The sequence below is a fragment of the Podarcis gaigeae genome (assembly GCF_964106915.1).
Source record: "Podarcis gaigeae genome assembly, chromosome: 2".
In the NCBI taxonomy this organism is placed as follows: domain Eukaryota; kingdom Metazoa; phylum Chordata; class Lepidosauria; order Squamata; family Lacertidae; genus Podarcis; species Podarcis gaigeae.
The window spans coordinates 126,265,062-126,290,185 of record NC_139679.1 but is presented as its reverse complement, the minus strand read 5'-3'; the positions used below and the strand labels follow the sequence as shown (position 1 = coordinate 126,290,185).

At 50.5% G+C, this 25,124-nt stretch overlaps 3 protein-coding genes across 3 annotated transcripts in view; 1 reads left to right on the top strand and 2 right to left on the bottom strand.

The window, feature by feature from the left end:
- Positions 1–265: 265 nt before the first annotated feature.
- Positions 266–25,124, bottom strand: part of LOC310838004 (uncharacterized protein) — a gene marked incomplete at its 5' end in the record, with an annotated part of 117,012 nt that continues 92,153 nt past the window's right edge. The window contains one exon of the mRNA XM_083725325.1: positions 266–730. The remainder of the gene's footprint in view (positions 731–25,124) is intronic.
- On the bottom strand, positions 4,088–14,965 carry LOC310837903 (H-2 class II histocompatibility antigen, E-S beta chain-like). Its single transcript, XM_083725125.1, has 6 exons — positions 14,710–14,965; positions 12,239–12,508; positions 9,128–9,409; positions 8,897–9,007; positions 7,821–7,844; positions 4,088–6,773 (listed from the first exon to the last, which is right to left on the bottom strand). The coding sequence occupies exons 1-6, from the start codon at positions 14,948–14,950 to the stop codon at positions 6,760–6,762; spliced, it is 942 nt and encodes a 313-aa protein (XP_083581251.1). The 5' UTR covers positions 14,951–14,965; the 3' UTR covers positions 4,088–6,759.
- LOC310837978 (HLA class II histocompatibility antigen, DR alpha chain-like) lies at positions 15,723–19,318 on the top strand. Its single transcript, XM_083725263.1, has 5 exons — positions 15,723–15,935; positions 16,898–17,155; positions 17,488–17,772; positions 18,063–18,204; positions 18,357–19,318. The coding sequence occupies exons 1-5, from the start codon at positions 15,830–15,832 to the stop codon at positions 18,358–18,360; spliced, it is 795 nt and encodes a 264-aa protein (XP_083581389.1). The 5' UTR covers positions 15,723–15,829; the 3' UTR covers positions 18,361–19,318.

The following is a 25,124-nucleotide window of genomic DNA, read 5'->3' as shown; positions in this document are numbered from 1 at the left end:
ATGTAAAATTGTCAATGTAAAATTGCATTGAGAGCTATGTAATTTTTTTTTTAGTGTTTTTTACAATCTGTATAGATCCAGCCTTAGCTCAGACTTCTCTTCATTTTAATCTTCAAATGAGCCTGTAACTACAACCAAAGCCTGAATGTGAACTAACAGTGAGTAAACTTTATTCTTATTTTAGGAAGACTGTTTTGTGTTGTTGTTATTATCTGCTCTGGTCAGACCTCACCTGGAGTACTGTGTCCAGTTCTGGGCACCACAGTTCAAGAAGGACACTGAAAAACTGGAACGTGTCCAGAGGAGGGCAACCAAAATGGTCAAAGGCCTGGAAACGATGCCTTATGAGGAACGGCTAAGGGAGCTGGGCATGTTTAGCCTGGAGAAGAGGAGGTTAAGGGGTGATATGATAGCCATGTTCAAATATATAAAAGGATGTCACATAGAGGAGGGAGAAAGGTTGTTTTCTGCTGCTCCAGAGAAGCGGACACGGAGCAATGGATCCAAACTACAAGAAAGAAGATTCCACCTAAACATTAGGAAGAACTTCCTGACAGTAAGAGCTGTTCGACAGTGGAATTTGCTGCCAAGGAGTGTGGTGGAGTCTCCTTCTTTGGAGGTCTTTAAGCAGAGGCTTGACGACCATATGTCAGGAGTGCTCTGATGGTGTTTCCTGCTTGGCAGGGGGTTGGACTCAATGGCCCTTGGGGTCTCTTCCAACTCTATCATTCTAGGATTCTATGAAGAAGGAAATAAAGGGGGGGGGGGGAAATACCAGGAAGAATCCATTCTACATAAAGGGCATCCTGGTTTGCTTCATCAGAAAGCTGAAACCAGGTAATCAACAGCTTCCATGAGTAAGGAAGGATAATACAGTATCCAACTAATATATTCTCTCCTAACTTCATATGCATCCCCCCCCACCTGCGCAAGAAGCCCCCTCCCCTTTGTGACATGATCTCACCAAGGGGGAGAGGATGCAAGGCTGAGCAGGGACCCTGTTCCTGAGCGCCTTTAAAAAAATATTTAATATATTTAAAGTCTTCATGGGACCCTGCCTGATTCTTTCAGATGGAGGTCACATCCCAGATATAATGGCAAGCAGAAGTAACTCCCCTCGTCCTTCTTGAGATGAATGTCATCCCATCAGAGTGATTGAAGCTGATTCAGTTTGAGAGCTGGATCTGAGAGAGGAGCCCCCTGCAGTGCAGACCACCCTGAACGACAGGTAGGAAGCAGGTGGGGGTGGCACCAAGGCCGACCTTGCCTGCTGCCCCCTCACCCCTCTTTCTGGTGGATCCTGAAGGGGGCACACACCCCATTTTCTGAGGGGTGCTCATGGGGTGTTTCCTACCCAGAGGGAATGCCCCAGGTTCATGTCTCGGATTTATTTGGGTTTATTCCCACCAAAATCAAGGGATTAAAATGTTTCAAAGAATTAAATAACGAAATGTGTAAAAAACAGCTTTACTCTCATGTTGAACTCCGGCATATATCACTGTCTCTTCCAAAGGGATTTCATGGATTAGTCCCCTCCTCCTGGGATGGGTGGTAAGGCTCAATATATGGCCATTATATGTGTTTCAGTGAGACTCTTAATACTTTGGGTCACCATTCCCCTGATCAGGGATATGCAACAAGGAGCGACACACAGAATTACCAATAATATTAGTCCTCCTACTGCGATGGCGATTAAAAGGCCATGTAACCACCCAGATCCTGGAATCCAAGACCACATCCAATCCCAGGCAAAGGAGTTTCTTGGCCAACTGTGTTTTAAGAGTTCTGTTCATCCTTTCTGTCTTTCTGGAGCTCTGGGGGCGGTAAGCAGCGTGCAGTTTCAATTGTATCTGCAGGGCCTGGCACATTCCCTGTACCACTAAGGCGATGAAAGCTGGCCCATTGTCACTGCCGATGCTTCTTGGCAGCCCAAATTGCGGAATGATTTCCATTAAGAGGCGCTTAACAACTTCTCGAGCTGTTTCAGTCCTCGTGGGATACGCTTCGACCCATCCTGTTAAGGTATCCACAAAAACCAGCAAATAGTGATAGCCTCTTGCCCTGGGCATCTTGGTAAAGTCCACAATCATATTTTCCATAGTTGGGGTGGGACCTTTTCCTCCGGCCGCTCTCCCTCCTACAGCACCTAGAGTCTCTAATAATAATAATAATAATAATAATATCTTTATTGTCATTGCCCCCTCTCGGGGACAACGAGATTACTTGGCTGCTCCATCCACCCAGGTAGGGCACTCCACACAAAATCAGAACAACTATAAAAACACTAATTAAAACAATACAGTATAATACAGCAAGGAAGATTAGATGACTTTCAAAGTCCAGGTTTCCCATTCAGGGCCGAGATCGCTCTGGAGAAGAAGCTGTTCTTGAGACGGCTCGTTCTTGTCTTCATCGTCCTGTATCTCCGTCCCGACGGCAGGAGCTCGAAGAGACAGTGACCAGGATGCGATGGATCTTTTACTATGTCCAGTGCCTTCCTATGGCACCTTGTGGCATAAATCTGCTCTAAGGTGGAGAGTGGGCAGCTCTAGGTCTGGAGAGGCTTTGGTTTCTCCTTCCTCAAGGACTTGCAATGGGCCAGCCTGAGGAAAAGGTAGGGCTGGTGCTGGTAAGGTTCCAGGTTGTAGAACTGGTTGTGGAAGCTGGTTCCTAGGCAGTGGAGCTGGTGGTAGAGACAGGTTTCTGGGTGATGGAGCATAAGGAGGTGGGAAGAGAAAATCTTCCTCTGGAGGGCCTTGATTTATTATCTTAGTAGGCACTGGAGGTTTAGGCTTATCTATATTTCTCGGGGCCTCCAGTATCTGGCAGGCTGCTCCCATGCATTTCTTCATCTATGGAGAGTTCTTTATGCAGGCATTGTACCACTGGTTGATAATAAACTATTATTATTATTATTATTATTATTATTATTATTATTATTATTATTAATTTATACCCCGCCCATCTGGCTGGGCTTCCCCAGCCACTCTGGGCGGCTTCCAAAAAAATATATTAAAATACTATAATACATCAAACATTAAAAGCTTCCCTAAACAGGGCTGCCTTCAGATGTCTTATTAAAGTCTGGTAGTTGCTGTGCTCTTTGACATCTGATGGGAGGGCGTTCCACAGGGCGGGCGCCACCCCCAAGAAGGCCCTCTGCCTGGTTCCCTGTAACTTGGCTTCTCGCAGTGAGGGAACTGTCAGAAGGCCCTTGGCGTTGGATCTCAGTGTCTGGGTAGAACGAAGGGCGTGGAGACGCTCCTTCAGATATACTGGACCAAAGCCCGGAATTGGTCTGGGTGGCCTCCTGGGTCTCTAGTCACTGAGACCCACACCTGCCTGCAGAATTCCACATCAAAACTGCCTTCTGATGGCCATTTTGGGGCCTGGTTTGGCCAGTTTAGTTCACAGTGCGTCCTCAGGGTCTCTGGGGTCAATTTGAGAAGGCTTTCTTGAAATTTTCAAACATGCATCCTAATGGTGTGTTTGCTGTTGAACAGCCCCCTCCCATTATTATGTCCCTTGTGAAGTGCCTTCACCAAATTCTCAAAGATATGCTTCCCTCTGTTCCCGACCAAGTGCGGTCACCCGACTTGGAACTGCAGTACATAAGAGGTCCACACTCAATGCCCCGGCACCCTGGTACCATCAATTCCTTTGGGGTCTTCAATCACTCACATTCATTCACTCTTCACTTCACCACACAGCTAATTCCCACACCCTTTCCTAAGCTCACCCAGGTTCTTCCCCCTTATGGAGGGTTCCCTATAACCTTAAAAACCCCTTCTTCCAACTTACCCTGCTGGCGCGCCTTGATTCTAGTTATTTTCGATTTCTTCACACGGCCCGTTGCCACGGCAGGCAAGGTGCAGTGCAGTGGAGCACGGTCCCCCTCCTTGGAGAAAGTGTCCAATGGCGCTTGGGGGAAAGCTGGCGGTCCAGCGATATTCCACCCCACCCAGTGGGCAAGGGCCTGGGGTCCCTGAGGCCCCTCTAGCCTGCTATCCGAGTCACGGCACCAGAATGTTGCGTGGTAACCTGGGAACCTTGTTCTGGGTGAACTCAAAGATCACAAACGCATCAGTTGGAGAAATAGAAAGTAAGTTTATTGCTGACAGCAATAGGCCCAGAGGAGTCTCCTCTCAAAGACTGGACCCCGATCAACAGTTCCATGGGTTTATCTACCTTTTTTCCGGCTAGCTTTAGGCATTACATATTCATGTACTAGAGCAAAATTAAGCCAGTAAACTTAGACATCGCCCTTCCTTATGTCCTTATAAAGATAACTTCTTTATTTCTGCAATAGCTCATTACGTTAGACATTTTCTCATATACTGTGTTATCAGCAAGAAAGCAAAATTCCCCTTTTGGCAAGCAAGCAAAAAAACCCCTTGTTATCAGACATCCTATGTGGAAAGCATCAAACTTGGATATCCTGTTTCACAGGACATCTGGTGACTGTTACCATCTTGTGACTATGATGGATGTCGTCCCTTCAAACTGCAAATTCAGCTAAATGCATATGTTTTTGCTAGCACAGTAATAATAAGGCACAATGAAAGACACAGTATTTGGCTTCTTATAATTAGGCACTATAATCTAAAGCACAATGATACACTTACATACTTTCTTTAGGCAGCCTTGCCACAGTGCAACTCGGGGGAGATCATCCCAAGGCTGTGACATCATGATTTTGACAAAATAGATGGGTCTTTACAGAGCAATTAACAAATCACCCACTATGAGGAGATAAAGGCATCAGGGCAGGGGAAGGAGGGGGCTGTCGCTTGAAACTGGACTCATACCGCCTGTTGAGGGGCAAGCTGGAGGAAGAATGGGTGTGTGTGCTTTTAATATACTTTAATATATTGTTATAGTTTGTGGCTGCTAATTATAAGCCCTGAGCCTCACAAAGATAAGCCACGAAGGAAGTGGAGACTCTGTGCCAGATACAAATGGGTGGACCCCCACCCTGAGTTCTGAGTTAGGGGGCAGAGACAACAGGGTTTTGAGCTTTTGGGATTTCAGTTTGCTGTGGCGGAAAAGGGTTCAGTCTGTAAGTGGCAAGCTAGAGGGAGAGGATCAGAGCCATGGCTGGGGCCTTGCTAGAATCCAAGGCAGCTGTGGTCAGGGGAGAAGGAAGAACCTATTGGGGTGTGAATGCTGTGAGCCCCTCCACTGTAGGCTCAGGCTGTAGAGATGTGTAAAGAAACCATATGTCCTAAAGACACCACAGTCTCCATTGGGCCTCATTTCCAAAGGAAGCACAAACTGGGTAGGTGCCTGGACCCCTGCAAACTTACTCAGAGATTGGGGTGCAGTGTATCAATACAGTTGGCAAATTCCTATTTGGATCAGGAGGAAGAGGATGGGTCTCAATGGCTGCAGGGGGGACGGGGACGTGGACTCTTGTCCAGAAGGAAGGTCCTTTTTGAAATTGAGGTCGAGGGTATGTTCTATCACATATGGTGGACTTGTAAAAGGGTAAAAGAGTACTGGGAAATAATTTATAATGAATTGAAAAAAATGTTTAAAAGTGCTTTTCAAAAAAACCAAAACCAGAGCCCTTTTTGTTGGGGATAATTCCGATGGAAATTCCCAGGTGTCAAAAAATGTTATTTATGTCTGCCACTAATTGCAGCCTGTGTTTTATTAGCCCAAAAATGGAAAATGAGTGAGGTCCCAACCAAAGATGAATGGCAACTTAAGCTGACGGAATATGCTCAGCTTTCAGATTCAACATATAGAATAAGAGCACAAGAAGAACATACGTTTAGGGAATGTCAGGGAACTCCATCAGAACAGGGGCGGGAAACAGAGGGGCAGTTGTGTTACAGGGAGGCTCCAAAAATCTTGTGAAGCAGTTCCTCTTCCAGTGATGAGGAAAACCCCACCTCCAGTGGGGAAGAGGTGAAAGGACCAGAGGATGCTGGTGGGAGCCTCAGCACTGCTCCTGGCAAAGCTGGCCAGGAGGGAAGCACGCCCCCTCCGTCGCCCACCCTGTGCAGAAGTCTAAAGCGCAGAGAGGGAAGGAAAAGGCTGGGCGTAACGAGACTTTTATGCTGGGGGAGGTCCAGGAAACAAGCACTCTCGGATTCTGCTAGCGATTGAGGCAGACATGAACTTTGGGGTTCTGCACTGTAAATAGTTTTTGCACCTAATAAAACCTGTAAGAGACAGGTCGGAGTCCTGCCCAGTTACTCGTGAGCAACCACCTTTGCCATCTGACAGAGAAGGTTGGGAAATGTTTATTGAATGTATGGGGGGAAATTGTGTACACTTGCAGGGATTTATGGTATGTAAAATGAACCATGGAAAGAGAAGGGAAATCATTTATATTTTAAGATTGTTTACAGGCATATTCTAAAATGTAAAAAAGAAAAATTAATTGAAAAATATACCCCCCAAAAAGTGAGTCAAATTTTATGAGGCTCCCCATCAGGGCTTTAAGAACTAACATTCGGTCCTGACAGTCTGACTGGATCCATCGTTGCTTTAAGGCTCAGCTCAGGCTTCTCTGGGGAGATTCAGAGCACAGAGTCTCCAACATAGATGCGCAAATAAAGCTACGTCAGGCTAGGATAACTGCCAATCTGCCAAATGAAAGAGCAATGGAAACCCCAAGCGACACCCAGAAAAAGAAGTGATAAAGAGCAACCAATGAAAAGCTCCCATCCTCTGAGCATGGACAGAGGGCAACTGGCAGGAAGAACAGAGCTTCTCCACATCCCAGGATCCCGAGGGAGCAGCAAAGGTCTAACCGGTGAGTCCTGCAGGCAGAGAGAAAACAGCCCATCACTGTGAGGAGCGAAGGGGGGGGATGAATCCCTGGCAGGATTTGGGGGACCACTCAGCAGGGATTCTGCACTACAGTTCCCATTGTGCCCTCTAACCATTGGCCATGCTGGCTGGGGGTGGTGGGAGTTGGAGTCCACAGGGCCTGGAGGTTATGGGTCTGGCAGGGGAGGCTCTGAGGAGGGAGTCTTGGCTGGCTTAGGCAGTGGGAAAGAGGAGGTTCTGAAGAGGGGTGGGGAATCCCAGGACTCTGGCCCAGGAGGTGGCCCCCAGGACTCTCTCTCTCTCTCTCTTTGGCCCCTAAAACTCCTCCTGACCCTGCTTTGCACCCTCCTCAAGTGTTTCCACCTCCCTGGGATGCTCCTTGAACTCTGAGGATGCCTTTTGCTTGCCCAGATGAAGAAGAAGAGGAGGAGGAGTTTGGATTTGATATCCTGCTTTATCAGTACCCGAAGGAGTCTCAAAGCGGCTAATAATCTCCTTCCCTTCCTCCCCCACAACAAACACTCTGTGAGGTGAGTGGGGCTGAGAGACTTCAGAAAAGTGTGACTGGCCCAAGGTCACCCAGCAGCTGCAGGTGGAGGAGCGGGGAAGCGAACCCGGTTCCCCAGATTACGAGACTACCGCTCTTAGCCACTACACCACTGAAGAATGGAGAGGGGTAGAAGGTAGTCTATTCTGGAAAGGGGATATTTGCATGTGTTGCTCCACCCACTTTGGGGTTAAAAGGGTTCCCCACCCTTGGGCTACGTGTCTTGGAAAGTGGGCAGGGGAACAAAGCCCTGGTCTCCTCACTTGGCCCCTGAAAGTGAGCTTTGCCTGACAGCCTCCCAGGTGGGGAATTCTCCTGCAGACCCACTTCCAGGAGATGAAATTAGTGTGTGTGTATATGGGGGCGGGAATTAAAACCAGAACCATCCCCCATCCCCGGCTGTATGAAAAGCAAGCAAGGGGGACACCCTAAGCAGCCGGGAGAAGGGGTGAGGGAAGGAGGAGGGGGGAGGGAGAGAGATGAAAGTTACCTGCAGGCTGGGGAACAGCTCTCCCTGGGAGGGAAAAAAAGATAACAGCATCAAATATCAACTGGAATAGTTCCCCTGAGAAGGCACAACTAAGACCTGTTTCCCCACTCCCTCTGCAAAACAGAATATGAGGGGTTAAAGATTATTCGTTAAATGGAAATGAATATTTCTTTCCCAACACAGAAAGGATGTGTTGCAATCAACTCTTCTCCCCATCCCCCAATGCCCCCACAAACTGCTTCTCATTCCTTAGGCTGCATTTCTTAGCCTTGCCCAGTTATTAATTAATGCATGCAAAGTAATTCATGCAAATGAGGAAGAGGTCCAAGTGAGGCGATGGGATCCTGGCTGTGGGTGTCTCAAAGGCCCTTTGCTCTGTGTGGCGAGAGAGCCTTGCTCTTACTGCTTTGAGCAGAGTTTTGATCAGGAGAAGAAGAATAATTTGGATTTGATATCCCGCTTTATCACTACCCGAAGGAGTCGCAAAGCGGCTCACATTCTCCTTTCCTTTCCTCCCCCACAACAAACACTCTGTGAGGTGAGTGGGGCTGAGAGACTTCAGAGAAGTGGGACTGGCCCAAGGTCACCCAGCAGCTGCAGGTGGAGGAGCGGGGAAGTGAACCCGGTTCCCCAGATTACGAGTCTACCGCTCTGAACCACTACACCACACTGGCACTTCAGGGAAGACAGGAGGACCTTAGAAGAACAGCCCTGAAAGTACAGAGGCTTCTAAATCCAGAAGAAGAGCTGTGTTTCTCCACAGTGTAAAAAAGATAGAAAGAGTCTCAGATAAGACACTGTCAGAGATCCTGCAGGTGATTCTGGCCCGAGACCAGTTTGGACTAAGAACACCAAGAGGGACCTCCTAGGAGGTTTAGGTCTTAATCTACAGATTTAAACCTCAGACCATCTCCATAATAGCTGAGGCTCCATTTGAGGCACCAAGAGGGACCTCCTAGGAGTGGAGAAGGAACAGAACCCTCTCCAGAACCTCTGCCTAAGAAGAGGAGGGGAGCCTGGAGCCCACTCCAGCCCCACACCCAACCCTCCCTCTCCCCCTGGCACCCCACCCTCACCTTTCTTGTTCTTCAGGTAAAGGGCGAGTCCAGTGGCCCCAAAGACCAGCCCCAGCACAATCCCCACAATCCCCGTCCACATCTTGCTCCTGGCAGAGTCCGACTGTGGCTCTGAAGAAAGAAAAAGCCGAGAGTAAGGAAAGGCAGGCCTGGGATCAGCCCCCTGGGGAGGAAGCAACCCACCCAGCCCCCCAGCAATGCCCCCCCACTCCCAGTAGGAAGGCGTCCTACCCCATTTCACCGTGACGGGGCCTTCGAAGCTGGCGTGCTCCACCTGGCAGGTGTAGACGTCTCCACGTTCTGGCTTTGTCTCCAGCATCACCTCAATATGGAAGGTCCAGTCCCCGTTCCGGATGAGGTCCGTGGTCCACACTTTGGGCTCCTCCTTCCCGTTCCTGAACCACTTGATCTCGATCCCCGCAGGGAAGAAGCGGTTGACGGTGCAAATCAGCAGAGTGTTGTGTGGAGAAGATTCAACGTTGTCTGTGGGGGTGATCTTCACCTGGGGCTGGACTGTGGGAGGGAGGCAAGGGAGATGTGGCAGGAAGGTCAGAGATTTGGGCAGGGAGGGACCCAGAGGCTTCAAGGGAGGGAGGAGAGGCCACAGTTAACAGGGGAGGGGGGCTAGCCAGGGTGAAACCTCTAGAGGGGCGCAACTGAGGCTCCCAGCTTGCAGGGGGGGGCCCTTTCTCACCGCAGCCCCCCCTGGTGGCTCCAGAGTCTAAAAGCATCTGCTGAGCTCCAGAGTGATACTAATCTGCAAGGGGAAGCAGGAAAACCTTGGAAACGACCCTCCTTCCCCTTTTCCCCTCTCTGTTTTTGGAAGTATGTGCAAAAGAGAAATCCTGGAGAAGGTTGCTCTCCAAGCAAAGTTGAAATGGGAAAGTCTTCTTTTTCTTTCTTATTCTTTTGCTTCCCTTAAAGCCTCAGAGATGAATTAAAAGTGGTGAAGAGATCAGAAAATCCCCTCCTGCCCTTTTGGGAACAGAAGCCCTTTGGAGTATTGCTTGCTTGCTTGCGTGTGTGTGTGTGTGTGTGTGTGTGTGTGTGTGTGTGTTTGGATCTCTAGAAGACAACATACATGTTTACACCACGTGAATACACAGAGAGGGCACTGCTGCCTACAATCAGCTTCAAAAACTGAGTCCTCTTTATACTGAAAATAAAATACCAGCAATGAATGAAATGTGATTCTGACATACGAAGCTCTTTGTATTTATCCCTTCCTGTAATTTGGGAGGAAAATGTAGCCAATCCACTTTAAATTCTTTAATTGCAATGGTTCAGCAGCCAGCAATTTTTGAAGGAAACTTATTTATTCTTTTATTTTATTCTTTAGGGCCTTAAACTGCCTTTACTACTGAGAAGTCCCACTGAGTTCAATGGAGTTTACTCCCAGGTAACTGTGTAAAGATTCTGTGCTCTTATACTGCAATCTTCAGCATTTTTACTCAGAAGTAAGACCCACTGAGTTCAATGGGACTTATTCTCTGGTATTTTCCTGATATTTATCACAGTTTCAGTTGTTGTTGTTGTTGTTGTTGTTGTTATTATTATTATTATTATTATTATTATTATTATTATTATTATTTTTTACATGCAGTCATAAGATTTCTTAGAATTCCTCAAATGATCTACTGCTCTCTGAGGAGATCTTCCTAAGGTTGAATGAAACCCAGATAAGTACACGGACAATGTTACTATTTGGAGAGACTATTTCTCTTTTCCAGCCTTTTCCAAACCTCTTTTTAAGCCCTTTATGAACAAATGTGTCCAGGTGGGTGGGTGTGTATACACAAATGCATGTGGGGCGTGTGTGATAAAACTGGGTCTTTGCCTCAGGTGACAGAAAGCCTAGATTTGGCCCTGGGACAGTCAGTCGATCCTACGCTCCCAGCCCCCAACTTCCCACTCCCACCGGTGGGATCTCTGACCCCCCCCCATCTACCCAAAGTCATCTCAGTTTCCCCAGGGGTCAGGCTGGGCATTCCACAAACAGGGAACTGCTCCTCCCTGGGGGTCCTGGGATGCCCCTCCCCTTCCTAGGGCACTTCCCATCCTTCTGTCTCTTTTCCCAGTCCTGGGAATCTCAGGAGTTTGCCCTTCCTTTTTTCCTGGCAAACAGGATGCTATTCAGAATTACTGCACAGTATCCTTTTGATTTAGGGATGATCCCTGGAGGATGGGGGGGGCGCTGGGGGGAGCCTGTTAGCTGATAATAGTAGTAGTAGTAGTAGTAATAATAATAATAAATTTTAATTTATACCCCGCCCTCCCCAGCCAAGACCGGGCTCAGGGTGGCTAATGAGTGGGTGGGAAGGAAATGGACCATATTTATAATAATTATTATTTAATCCTGAACGTATGTGATTTTGAGATTGTGGGCTTAATTTCTAACCCACCCCCACCCCCCACTTAAACATCCTCAGTCCCCAGAAAACTGGGCATATGGTAGCCTGACCTGAATCCATGTCAGGTGTGCAGAAAACGACATGCTAAAGTATTATAATTATTAACTAACACCCAAATAACATCATTTTGTAATTTAAAAATGTTCAGGGTTTCTGTTTGAAATGTGCTTTCTCTGCTCCCCTGAAAGGCTGCCTATTCCCCCTTGCAGCCCCCCACTCTAATGTAGTCCAGCGTTGGACTGTGTCCTGGGTTCAAATCCCCCCTGGGTCTTGAGTCTCCTGGGTGTCCCTGGCCAGCCCCCCCCCTCAGCCTGGCTTCCCTCACAGGGTCATTGTGGGGGTGGAATGAGGAGAGGGAGAACCAGGGACATCACAGGCAGTAAAGGAAGTTTAGGGAAGTTTTTAATGTTTTATGTTCTATTGTGTTTGTAATTCTGTTGGGAGCTGCCCAGAGTGGCTGGGGAAACCCAGCTAGATGGGTGGGGTATAGATAATACATTATTATTATTATTATTATTATTATTATTATTATTATTATTATTATTATTATATCATCATCATCATAGCAAATACTGCAATTTTGTGATACAAGCCTCCCTGAGACCTACCGGTATAGGGCGGGATACAAATTTAATTGATAATAAATAACTAAACTAAGACAGACACCCTCCACATTGCAGTACACGAAATGGTTTGTGATGCTTCGAGGGACACAGAAACTCCTCCTGCCTCTGCCTCCGGACTGGGGCGTCAGGAAAGGCTCCTTTATCTCTCTGAAAAGCGGGAGGAGAAGGGGCCGGGGGGGGGGGCAGCAGCGACAGGGGCCGGGAGGGGAGAAAGTCCCGGGTCCACCCCACCCCCACCCCCGTTTTGGGTTCTTCCGGGGGGCCCGTTTCCCAAGACGCCCCCCCCCCCCAGAGTCTGGACTCACCGCGCCGGGACTGGGAGAAGGGATCGAAGATCCCGTAGTTGTGCCGGCAGAAGCGATCCACGGCGGCCATCTCGCTCCGCAGGAAGTCCTTGTCCTGGTTCGCTCTCTCGACGTCGGGCTCCCCCAGTTCAGCCACCGCCACGAACTTCCCTCGGTCGCTGTCGAAGTAGGCGAGCTCCTGCCGGCCGAAGAAGTACCTTTGTAGGAAGCGGACACGCTGCGTCCCGTTGGAGAAGTGGCACTCGGACTTCGACTGGTACAGGAAATGCTCTGGGGGGGGGAGAATGAAATTGGGGGGGCTGGAGACTTCCGGTTCCCGGTTGCCTTAAGGGCGCAGCTCCCACGGTCTGTCTCTCTCCCATTCTCTCTCTCTCTCGTGTCACGTGATTTCATGGCGGGGGGGGGAGCCTGAGCAGAGAGACTCCCCCCCTTCACCTCCTCCCAAAGGAAAGGGAGAGGGCGACAGCAAAAAGCCGTTGGGGTGTGTGTGTAGGAATCACCTCCGAGGCCCGGGACCCCATGGGCATAGCCAGGATTTATGGGGGGGGGGGGGACGGGACAGAAGCGAGTTATCTGCTTTGTTTAATTGATTTATTTGGGGGGCAGCTGCTCCCTGCCCCCGATGGCTTATCTCCCCCCTCACCCCTTTGATTGCCCTCCGGCTGGAAGAGGAAATGTTGGGGGTGGGAGAGAGACCAGGAAAAGGGGGAGATGCCGAGGAGGGGGGGAGACGCTTCTCTGCTCTGAAGGGGGCTTCACTGCCCCCTCCCACGAGACCCCCCTCTCGCTGCGGGAGACGCAGTTTCACTTTCGCTTTCCCTGCCACAGAGCAGGAAGCGACGCCGGTCTACGCAGGAGCCCATTTCAGCACCCAGAGGACCCCAAGGGGGGGGGGACTGGGAGAGGGGACCTGTCAGAGCAGGGAGCCATTTGCCCCAGTTTTGCTGCCGGCGTCACTGGCGTAGGCAGGGAGGAGCAGCTGCCCCCCCCCAAAAAAATCAATAAACATCAATAAAAATACATAGCAAACTGAGGTGTGTCCCCCCACAAGTCCTGCACAGCCAACAAAAATCCTGGCTATGCCTGTTTTAGGAGCAGAAGAAAGGTACATTTATTTATGCGTTATGTGGAGTCCTTTATAGAGTTAATACTGTGATTGGTTATGAGATCTGGAAATGATGGGAGGTAAATGGACTAATGGGACGCAGGTGGCGCTGTGGGTTAAAGCCTCAGCGCCTAGGACTTGCCGACCGAAAGGTCGGCGGTTCGAATCCCTGCGGCGGGGTGCGCTCCCGCTGCTCGGTCCCAGCGCCTGCCAACCTAGCAGTTCGAAAGCATCTCCGGGTGCAAGTAGATAAATAGGGACCGCTTACCAGCGGGAAGGTAAACGGCGTTTCCGTGTGCGGCTCTGGCTCGCCAGAGCAGCGATGTCACGCTGGCCACGTGACCCAGAAGTGTCTCCGGACAGCGCTGGCCCCTGGCCTCTTAAGTGAGATGGGCGCACAACCCCAGAGTCTGTCAAGACTGGCCCGTACGGGCAGGGGTACCTTTACCTTTACCTTTAAATGGACTAATAATGATGAGGATGATTTTGAGAGGCAGGTGAAGAAGCGCTCAGGGCCAGATTCAGCTGCGCTCCCCCCTCCCCGCCCCCCAAAAGTCCCCCAGGGCTGCCTGCCATCAGCTGTCCTGCAGGAAGACTATTTAATGTGTGAATATTGTGGTTTTGTTAACATTCAATTGAATGTTAGTTGAAAGCTGCTGGGGTAGGATTTTAATCCTGAAAGGTGGGATATAATTAATTGCAAGAAATAAATGCACTCTCTTTCCCAATCCCAGAAGCCTGAGCTGCTCTTTTCCGGTTGGGGGTGTGTTTCCCCTTCCCTCCTGCCCCTTTGCCCCCCCCCCCCCCCGTCCTGGAAGAAGCAAAGATCCCCCGTGGGGAAGCAAGGATTCTGCAACATCAACTTCCCTGAACTAAACCATGTTGTTTGGACGCCTGATTATCATCTTACAAAGCAGCTACTCTAGTCCTAACATAAAAAAGGAAAACGTAATGCTGGTGATCAACAAAAGAGATTAAAAGATTCTCTCAAGGCACATTTAACAACATGTAGTATAAACACCGACAACTGGGAAACACTGGACTGCAAGCGCTCGAATTGGAGAGCAGCCTTGACCAAAGGTGTCCTGGGCTTTGAAGACACTCGAACTCAGGACACAAGGGAGAAACGTGCTAAGAAGAAAGCACGCTTGGCAAACCCTCGAGGGATCAATTCCCCCCAACCTCTGTCCCCCCTGTGGAAGGATGTGGGGATCCAGAATTGGCCTCCACAGTCACTTACGGACTCCCTGTTAAGATCATTTCCATGACCATCTAGGAGGGATCTTCAAAGGAGCCCCACCGATGGGGGTCCCGCTAAGCGGAGTTTCCCCTTCCTTCTCCCCCCATTGCTCCCCCCTTTGCTCACCTGGAGGCGCCTCCACGCCCAGCCCCTCCGAAGCGGAGACCACCAGCATCCCCAGCAGGAGCCCCCCCAAGGCCAAAGGCGCAGCGCCGGAGCCCCCCATCCTTCTCTCTCCTTCGCCCCCCGAAGACTCCCAAATGGGACTTTCTCCGCTCAGCTCCGGGGGAAAGTCCTGCAAGCCCCGCCCACTCCGCCTCCCCGCCCCGCGAGCGTCCAATCCGCCTCCGAGCCCAGGCATCGTCATCGGTCGCCAGGCAGGGAACTCCTGGAAAGAGCATTATCAGGGCTCTCTCGGCTCTCGCTCGACCTGCAAGTTCCTCTTCGCCTTCTCGGCTGCTTCTGAGGTCTCCATTCTTGTTGCGTCGCATGTGAATCAATATATTCCCCAGAAAACCTTGGGGGGGGGGTTATAAAGCTTAACAAGAATCTGTCAGTTCCATCCAAAACTTTCCTCTGGCAGCAAAAAAGGGAATTTCAGCCTCAGGCTTCAAAACAGGGAGACGCGCTTTTCTTCTGCTGCGTTTTAAGCCGCTAAACTTCGTTCCTTCATGTATCCGGAAAGAGGAAGGAAGTTTCAATGGGGGGATAACTCTCTGCTGAGGGAGGGGGCTCCCCCTCTTGGCCCCCCAGCCTGGATCCCGGGGAGACCTGGCAGCCCCCCAGTAAGGAGTCCCCTCCCCCCAATAAAAGCCCCCTCCAGCCCCCAGCCCCCCTGTGCAAGAAACATCCCTGGCGCTGGTGTCTGAGGAGCCCCATGAAGAAACACCCAGGGGGGAGACGGAGAGGAGCCCCCACAGCCCCTTCCCTGGAGGAGACCCCTCCCCTCTGGGGGAGATCCAGCCCCCCCAAAAAAAACATTCGCTGCCCTTTTCCTGCTGCTGTTTTCGCTCCGTCTCCGGCTGAGGCTCCTGCCTGGGGATGGTCTACCTGGAGACAGGCTGGTCATCGCCAGGGCGCTTTCTCATTGGCCGAGCTGGCAGGGACTTTCCTGCTCCGCCAAAGCCGCCCCCTGGCCGCCCCCGCCCCACAGCCACTTGGAGGGCGAGCATCCAGGAGGAAGGGGCAAGGGACACTTGGGCTTGAGTCGCCCCTCGCCCGCCTCGGCCCAGGAAGAGCTGCAGAGATGGAGCCCAGAGGAGGAGGAGGAGGAGGAGGAAGAAGAAGAGCCCTTTGCTGCCTCTGGGCGACCCTCCTCCTCGCCCCGCCAAGGGGGGCCGGAGCCCTGAAAGGTCGGGGGGCGCAGGAGGGAGGGAGGGGGAGATGCCTGGGGAGGGGGGGAGAAAGATTGCGCCCCTGGGCGTTGCTGGTGGGCAAAGGAGGAGGGGTCTCTTGGGCTAAGGGAGTTGAAGCCCCCTCCCCACGACAGGTGCAGAAGCTGCGCCCGGGAATAGGGAGGGATGGGGGGAGGAAGGGAAGTGGACGCCCCCAAAACACGAGGGAGGGGAGGGAGGATCTGAAGCTTCAGCTAAGCTGGTCCAGGGGTTAAAAAAAAGAGGGGGGAGGACTGGGTGCAAACAGCACCCCACCCCACCCCACCCACTGCCTTGCTTCGAAGTTCGGGATTTGTGCCTCTAGCCTTCCCTGTTAGGAGGAGGGAAAGGGAGATAAAAGAAGAATTGTTCTCTCTCCTTTATAGACTAGGCTGCCACAGAGACCTGCCTAGTTCAGAAGCCCCCAGTGGTCGCCCCCAAAAGGCATCAGCCCCCCACATCCCTAATGCCCCACCCCAAGACAGAGTGGTTTCTCTCCTCCCCAGCAACACAAAAGGGCCAGAAACTTCGGTGGACCCTAAAAGAAATCTCTGAGCAAAACTCTTATAAACTCGGAGGAAATCCTTGTATTCTTGGTTTCACTTTGGGGCAAGAAGCTCAGGGCAGAGTTACATCCTTGCTATATTCACAACAGCCCTGTGAGGAGTCAGGGATTGGTCTCTCAAAGGATTCCTCCAACTTTCGATCGGCCAGAGTCACCCCCCACACAAATGCCCCCCAGGATCACCTTTTGTGGCTGTGATGGCTTGGAAATGAGGGGATTTTAAAGTCTGTGTGTTTGGGAGGAGATGAAGGCCCCCCCCCCCGTCTTCTTAGAGAGCCTTCCTGGTGATGGCCCCATTCCTAGCAATGGGGTAGGTTCTCCCTCATCCTGCTGCGGGGTCCTAAAGCCTCCCTCTCTCTCTCTCCCACCCCTGCAGTGGAGGACACCCTGGTGGAGCTGGACTTCTTCCAGGAGAGCTTCCCTTCGGAGAAGAAGTCCGGGGAGTTCCTGCTGGAGTTTGACAACGAGGAGATCTTGCACGTGGACTGGGAGAAGAAGCAGAACGTCTGGAGGCTGCCGGACTTCCAGCGCTTCACCAGCTTCGAGGTGCAGGGCGCCCTGGCCAACATCGCCGTCATGAAGAACAACATGGAGGTGCTCATGAAGCGAAGCAACCGCACCCGTGCCCTGAACGGTAGGACACGCGAGGGGGGCAGGGGAGAGAGCTGGGGGGCAGGCAGGGGGTGGTCTCTTGGCTTCTGACCCGGAAGACCCTTCAGGACCCCTTTCTGCCTCCCCAAAGGGAACTCTGCTCCAGGGAGCCAGTCCTTGGCTGACTGAGACAGGCTAAAAAGGATGGGAAACCTGGTGGGAGGGGCAGCACTGCACTCTGTACAAGCTCAGAGGCATTCCCAAACCTGAACACCCGGGGCAGAAATACCCACAGCAGCTAATTGCTATGCTTTCCATTTCTAGACTGCTTAAAACGGGTTTTAATCCCCTTTCTTTCTCCATCTCCTTCCTCAGTTGCTCCTTCGGCCACTGTGTACCCGGAAAATGCCGTGGAACTGGGGGACCCCAACGTCCTCATCTGCTTTGTGGACAGGTTCTCCCCCCCAGTGCTGAACGTCACCTGGCTGAAGAACAACGAGGTGGTCTCCGAGGGCGTGGAGGAGACAGACTTCTACCCCAGTGTGGACAACACTTTCCGCAAGTTCTCCTACCTCCCCTTCGTCCCTCAGCAGGGAGACATCTACGTCTGCCAGGTGGAGCACTGGGGCATCCCAGAGGGAAAGATGGAGAAGATCTGGGGTAAGCACCGGGCAGGATTGGGCCTTTTCTCTGGGTCTTGAACTCAGAAACCCAGATTCATGGCTTATAAGAAACACGTTCTGATGATCAGAGTAAGTTATGCAAGTGAAGTACACTTGCAGTTTTGAATAATTTATTCCTCTTGAGTTAGTTTCTCTCAGTTTAACTTAAAAGTGTGTATTAATGGCTGTGGGACGGGTGTGTCAGGACTCCTGGGTTCTTTCTTCCACTGAACACACACAGAGAAACAGAGTCCCCCCTTAGCCCTGTCCTCTCTCTCTCCATCCCAGTTTCCAAGGCGCCCTCTCCCATCCCGGAGACGATGGAGAACGTGCTGTGTGCCCTGGGCTTGGCCTTTGGCATCCTGGGCATCATCGCTGGCACCATCCTTTTCTTCAAGGCCATGAGGATGAACGATCGCAGGGGCTTCATGTGAGTCGAACCCGTTTCCCTTCATGGGCTCAGAGACAAATACAAGGGAAGCCAAAATACACAGCAAAGGGGTGGGGTGGGCCTCATCCTGCCCAGAAGGTGCTCGGCCTCCATACTCCCAGCTCACCATCTCCCTTCTCCTTCCTTTTCAGATAATGGGGGATTCCTTTCCTGACAGCCTCTTCCTTGAACCCTCTCAGCTCAGCTCCTTTGCCAAGAGTCTCTTCTGCTACAAATCAGCTGGAAGGAGTTGCTTCCTCCGTGTGCAGATTATCCTTAGAAGCTTTTCGGATAATATGTTTAACTTTTAAGAACAAAGATGCTTAGCCAGACTTACATTACTTTTCTCCCTTTTATGTTTTCCTTTTAACAAAGAAATTGCTCTGTTTAAATAAATAGGAAAAGTATATGGTTTTCTTACATTTAATGTCTTGCCATGGTGCAACATTTACAGCTCCCTCTATGCAGGTTCTGAAACTCCCTGGTGCCTTTGCTTCTGGCTGTCTAGTAATTGTGCATTTTATAGAATCATAGAATTGTAGAGTTGGAAGGGACCCTTAGGGTCATCTAGTCCAGCCCCCTGCATTGCAGGAATCTCAACTAAATCATCTCTGATAGAGGGGTTTGTGGTTTGGCTGCAGATCCTCCCCCAAACTCCATGGTTGAGTCAGGATAGTTTTCTGTGGGGTTTTCCTGCTTTGCCCCCGCCTTGCATCTGCATGGCTCAAGGAGACCCCCTGCCAACAGAGTGTCAGGCATACTAATTCCTATCTCCACCCCACTTACCCAAAACCATTCACCTCCCTCTCCAGTTTTTGGAGAGAGCCTTACTCAGTTCCGTGCATTGCACTGCAGGAATACACCCCTCAGGTGTTTCCTTAATCCCAAAGAGGATTCATCCATCTTGTTGAGGAAGTTTAGTTGCAAAGAGACCCCATACACCTTTCTTGTCCACATAAAGCACATAAAACAGGGTTGTATCTGTCTGTGTGGAGGAAAAGATCCCTTCTTCATCTGCAAAACTTTCCCAATGGCTTCTGTGCAGCCCAATTGCTGTTTTTCATACATGTGCTCATATTTCCAAAAGCAATGAATAAATCTTACAGTTTGTTGATTTGTTTCTAGTGCTGTTTTCTCTGCCTATAAGCTCTGGATATATTTATTATTTCAAAATGAAAAGGTGAACCATTGAGGAAATGGGTAGCACTGCAACCAGAGTGGCTACATTGATCCCTCGTGTCTCTAGGCCCAGATTCTGGGAGATGATAAGAGATCAGGAGACCCAGCGCTGGTGCCTCCTTGCCTTTGCCCTGGTCTGCCTGTCTGTCCCCTGCTGGGAACAGGATGCTGGGGCAGGGGACCCTAATCAGCCTGATGATGCAACAGGACTTCTGATCTTCTTCAAGGCCTGCTGTGGGTTCTATGATGCCCCAAACCATTATCCCACAGGACCCGTGGATTCCCTCTCTGGGGGAACAGATGAGAGGAACAGAACAGCCCCTCCCCCTGTCCTAAAATGCCTCACCAGATCAAAGCACCTGCTCTTCCTGAGACTGGAGAGATTGATCAGGGGGAGGGGTAGAAAATGTGCAGAGCCCCCCCTCCAAATTCAGGGTGGATGAATGAAGGTCTTCTTCCAGGGGCAACAACACTCTAGAGAGGTGTGTGTTTCAGGACATGCAAGGTCAGGATGTGACCCAGTCAGCATGGCCAGACCTCCATCATGAGTTGACTGTGTTGCCCGGAATGTGCCTTAAAACACTCAGGAGGGCTGATCCAGAGGGAAAGGGTTAGGGAGAAAGTGGGGGGGCGGGTGGCCTGACCTTTGCAGGCTGTCTTCCTCCTCCTCCCTCCCTCTTGCCTATCAAAGGCTCCTTCTGCCCTTCAGCAGCCCAGGACACAGTCAGAGACCAGCCAGTGCTGCACTCTAAGGGGTTTGGCAAGAGCAACGCGTTTCCTGCCCAGCAACCGATGACCAGGCAGCGTCGGGACCTGTGATTGGCTCCCATCAAGCCTCCCCTCCAGGAAAGTCCCCAGAAGGACAACGCCAAAGCCCCCCCCCCAGCAGCAGCAATAGCAACTCTGCTTTACCCCTCCCCCAACCCTCTGTTTTTTTGCTTCAAGGCAGAAGTGGAGATTGTGACATTCGGATTCCCTCGAAACAGGAACTTTTTAAACAAGTGATTAGTTTGTTGGAGCATCTCTGGCTTTAAGACCCGCTTCAAAGAATTATGGAGGCAGGGGGAGTTAAGAGGCTGTTTTCTCCCCACTGTCAATAATCATCCCATGTAAAATGTGAAATTGAACATTCTGATTTAAATGCAAAACTGCAAATGGCAGACTCTTCATGTTCCAACAACAACGTTTGCAAGCTGTGAGCTTGTGACAGCCTCTGCATTTTGCATTTTGCTTCAAAGAGGAAGGAGGCAATTTTATCCCAGCACTCTGCCCCCCCCAGTGGGAATTTTCTACATCTTGTTTTTCTGAAGGAAAAAATGCTTCGAAAAAGGACCAATCAAATAGGTTGTAAGAATGGGCACAGCCGTGGGGGAAGGGTTGGACAGCTGTCCACAATGAATAAAAATAAATAAAAATACAAAGCAAACTGAGGTTCTGCCCCCTAACAAAAGGCCTGCCCCCCAAAAAAAAACAACAATCATGGCTACGCCCACGGTTGCAGGTTTTCTGTACATGAGCTTCCAGTTCAATAACTGGATTTGCACATTGGCCCAGTTCCTGGTGGTGGCACAAAGGAGCAGCAACACGTGAGGGCAAAGGCTCAGTTTAAGAGTGGAGGAGTCACTTCCACAGAGAGGGGCCTTGGCTGGAGAGAGAGAGAGAGAGAGAGAGAGAGAGAGAGAGAGAGAGAGAGAGGAGGAAACTCTGGGTCAATATCTCTTCGGAATACAAGATGCTCAGGGATGGGCTGCCAGGGGACAATCTGGGCGTGAGAAATGAGGGTTTTGTGCACCCCCAGAGGCACTGAGGCTGTAAACTTCAGATCTATATTCCACAGCTGCTCCCATGGGAGAAAGGGAGAAAGGACTGCTCCACTGTAGCTGCAGCGTCATGTTTTTGCTGCCCTCTCCCCAATGTGAAGCAGAATAACCTCCCTGCAAGCTGGAAACAGGGGCAACGGCTTGGCCTGCAGCCTTTCTCCCTGCTGTGCTAGATTTCTCCTTGCAGGCAGTGCCAGTGTAATTTGCGTGTCCATGCAGCTCCTGCCTGAGGCTGGGAAGGAGGCCTCTTGGTGGAAGAATCAGACCAAGAGGAGGGGGGCAAAGGGGGTCCCTGGACAGGAGGGGCAGGATCCAGGCAGCCTGCTCCCTGGTGACAGAAGCAGGACTTCTGGGCCCATAGCACGTGTCTCCCTCCCCCACCTCTCCCTCCTTCTGCCCCCTTGTTTCTGGCAGCAGAGGAGACGCTGCAGAAAGGTGCTGGGGGGGGAGTTTTGCTTCCTCCCACATGGAGGCCTGGAGCACAGCTCAGCATTCAGGGAAATGAAAGAGGGAAGCTGGCCACGATCCAGGAGACGGAGGTCAACCGGGAGCACAGCAAAACCTCCTCACAGAGAAGTAGCTTCCAGGCCCCCCCCCCACAGCACAGCCCCCCCTTCAGCCAGGTAGCAATGGCTTAAGAGGAATTGCAGTTTTAGGGAAGGACCCCCTTGGGAATGGCTGAGCTGAACGGAATGGGGCTGGGCAAGCCCCATAGCACCCTCTGCTAGAGGAATAGGGGCTCCTTGGCTCAAGGTGGGGGGAGATTTCCTGAGAGAGCAGCCCCCTCCCTCTTGCGTCAGGAGAGCAAAGTGGGTCATCTGTTCCTAAGGCAGGAGGGAGGAGGAAGAGGGGAGAAGGGGCAGAGACCCCTCCAAGTCCTCAAGGCTATGGGGCACAACCCACAGGAGAGGGTGGGGGGTGTTTCAGGTCAGGCAAGGCCAGGATGTGGCCCAGTCAGGCTGGCCAGACCTCCTTCATGAGTCGGGTGTGGGGCAGAGACAGGTCTCTTCAACCTCTCCAGACCCCAGACCCTTTTTCGACCCAAACATGCAGTTCTCCATCTTTATATCTGAGAGGTTTCAGGGCTCCTGTTTCAGCCCCCATGGGATCAGGCTGCGACCCACCAATGGAAGACCAGAACATGTCCCTGCACCCCCAGGGAAGGAGTCACTGCTTTCGGGGGTCTTGATCTGGTGTTTTCCCTCCCCTCCCCATTCCGCCCCTGTTCTATGTGTGCCTTGCAGAAATGCCTCCTTCCAGAAATGAATGCAAGTCGAAAGAGTCGTCTTCCAGCTCTTCCTCCCCCTGGCAAGAGGCTCCAGGAGGGACATGACCCCCCAGAGAGGAGTTTGGGAGAGGCGTCCCATCTGGGGCCAAGGCTTCTGCAGGGACATCACAGGGACGGGCAGACAAGGCCCAGCCTGCTCTGCAATATTATACCTTGCAGCTGTCACGGTTTCTTTAGAAGGGAAAATAGGATCCTTTTTGCAGATCCTCTTTCAGCAAAAGAGCAAACATTCTCCTTGTGAGAAGTCGTTCGTGGAAACAAACAGACAAAGGACTTCAATATAAGGTTAACCCTTTTATTAGTCGCGTTTGCAAAGGCGGACCCTCCGTACCCATGGATACGAAGAGCCCCGTTCAGGCGTAGGCGCAGCAGTTTTATCCCTACAGCTGCCGCCCCTCTCTCAGAGGCTTGGCTTACAATCTACTTATCAGAGTTCAACACATTTCTAATACATTGTCCACTCTACACTAACCACTTCATCTATTATCAGATATGGGCCTACGCCCCTTGGATTTCTTTATCCTGTGTACGCAGCTCATGGGGACTTTCCAGACTGAGTTTGAGGCACACCCTTGCTTGTAATTTTTCTTTTATTTCTTAATCTCACAATCCCCCCTCTTTTTGATACCTTGCCTCAAACTCACATAGCTGCTCCCAGTGATTTCTCTCCTCCTCATCTGTCGGTATGGGTTCGTATCTCATTGCCATTAGTTGAGTGGTTACATGCCGCTGGGCTATTAGGGAGAGTGAGTTGTTAATAGTCTTAACGAAAATGGGCAATACACAGGGGATTAGTACGCATCCAGCGGCTATTAACCCAATTAAAGCTACAATGGCTTGTAATCCAGGTAATTTTGGAAACCATGAGCTGAATAATTCCTTGAAGTTAAGGCCTTCCCATGTTTGCACAGGAACATGCGCTAACTTTATCATTCGGTCAGCTATATCTTTTACTACCCTTCCGCTATCATCTATTTCAATACAGCAATTTGTTAGATTAAATTTTCCACAAACCCCACCTTCTTTCGCTAATAAATAATCGAGCGCTAATCTGTTTTGCATAATATAGGTACGGCTTTTTGCACTTTCCTTAGCGAGTTTTGTTAAAGCGGCAGCGGTTTCATTAGTTATAATTTCTACTACAGCTTGTAAGCGAATAATACGATTTAATAGATAAATTGGGTCCCTCCCAAAAGATCCCGCTGTTCCATCATTAGCCCAAGTTGCGGGACCATAATATTGAATTATTCTTTCGGGGGGCCACTCATTATCCTGCCATGTCCCTATGTGAATCGCCCTCTTTCTCCTGGGCCCAATTTCTTCATATACAGGCATACCCAGCTTAGCTTTCGTCTCTAAGGGGAGTAAGAAGAAGCTGGGTCGAAGGGTGGTCAATACACAGGACCCTACCCAATTTAGAGGCAGCCTGTTATATGCATACCCCCCACATGCCCAATAAAATCCATCTGGGGTTGTCCATTCCTTCGAGGTGTTTTGGGGGTCCTGGAGAAAGGTCATGTTAATCATGTTAGCTAATGCAGGTGGCCATTCTCTGGTAATGTTATCTGAACTCCACCATTGCTTATCATTCCACTGTCCCACACAAGGGGTATCTCCCACCTTGGTGCTCCCCTCTGTACTTGGCGCGTTCCTGACAAAGCATTCCATTCCCACCAGGCTATTTGATATTTGCCAGACCTCATTGCCTGGATGATGGTATGTGTATTTCTTTTCATTTTTCCAGACCTCAGTATAATTTACCTCGTGAGCCACCCAAGGCCATTGGTCTCCCATGTTTGTCCCTCCACACACGAAACAATTCCTCACAGTTAACTCTTTGGCGATGGTCTCAGCCAAGCTTAAAAACATGTTATGGGCTCTTGAGGGTAGGGGTAAGTTGTTTAACTGCTGTATTTCCTCCTCGAAGCTCTCATATACTGAAATGGGCTTTTTGCTAACTTTTGTGGTATGTATTTTTATGATCAGATACCCATAGGGATCCCTTCCGGTTCCATCTATCCCTAAACCAAAATGAATATATTTGGGGCTAGTGGAAGGACGTTCCTTAGCCCATAAACATACAGGGTTGCATTTCCCTGAAATACAGGCCGTTGAGGCCGCCCCCTTGGTGATGTTGATCCCCTCTGGGCCCCGATATGGGGGTGTCCCTTCCACCTCACCGGTATACCAATAATTTGTCGTCCTAGTGGCCCCTACATTAAAACCGGCAACCTGCTGAGACAGGTACTTATTCTTTTGGAGATAGGATCTCTCCCAGCTTAATGATCCACAGGTGACTCCAGCTTGATTGTTAGGCCCTTGCCCCTTGGCGATGGCAATGCATGCATCAAAGCAGACATGTATCTTCGTTGTGCCCCTGGTGGAGTTATGGGCTATGTATCCCTGCCTAGTTTGTGCTAGGGAAAACATGGACGCTCTCTCTCTTGCTTTATTTGCTGTTCCCCCTTTATATCCATATACATATATACTGGACGTAATGGGTCCCACTGCTAGGGGCTCATAACATTCTGTCTTATTTTCTCTAGTTTTGCATCTAAAATATTGGGTCTGATTATGGACACAGGGATCTAATTTTTTCACACATTCTGGAGCAACGTTGTAATACATTAGAG

Bases quoted from the DNA above. Each gene is read 5' to 3' on its own strand.
- LOC310837903 (XM_083725125.1), bottom strand. From the start codon at position 14,950: ATGACGATGCCTGGGCTCGGAGGCGGATTGGACGCTCGCGGGGCGGGG. The intron at 9,008-9,127 runs GTAGGACGCCTT...TTCTTTCTTCAG, and splicing joins CCCCGTCACGGTGAAATGGG to AGCCACAGTCGGACTCTGCC. The intron at 7,845-8,896 runs GTGAGGGTGGGG...TTTCCCTCCCAG, and splicing joins TTACCTGAAGAACAAGAAAG to GGAGAGCTGTTCCCCAGCCT.
- LOC310837978 (XM_083725263.1), top strand. From the start codon at position 15,830: ATGGAGCCCAGAGGAGGAGGAGGAGGAGGAGGAAGAAGAAGAGCCCTT. The intron at 17,156-17,487 runs GTAGGACACGCG...CTCCTTCCTCAG, and splicing joins CCGCACCCGTGCCCTGAACG to TTGCTCCTTCGGCCACTGTG. The intron at 17,773-18,062 runs GTAAGCACCGGG...TCTCCATCCCAG, and splicing joins AAAGATGGAGAAGATCTGGG to TTTCCAAGGCGCCCTCTCCC.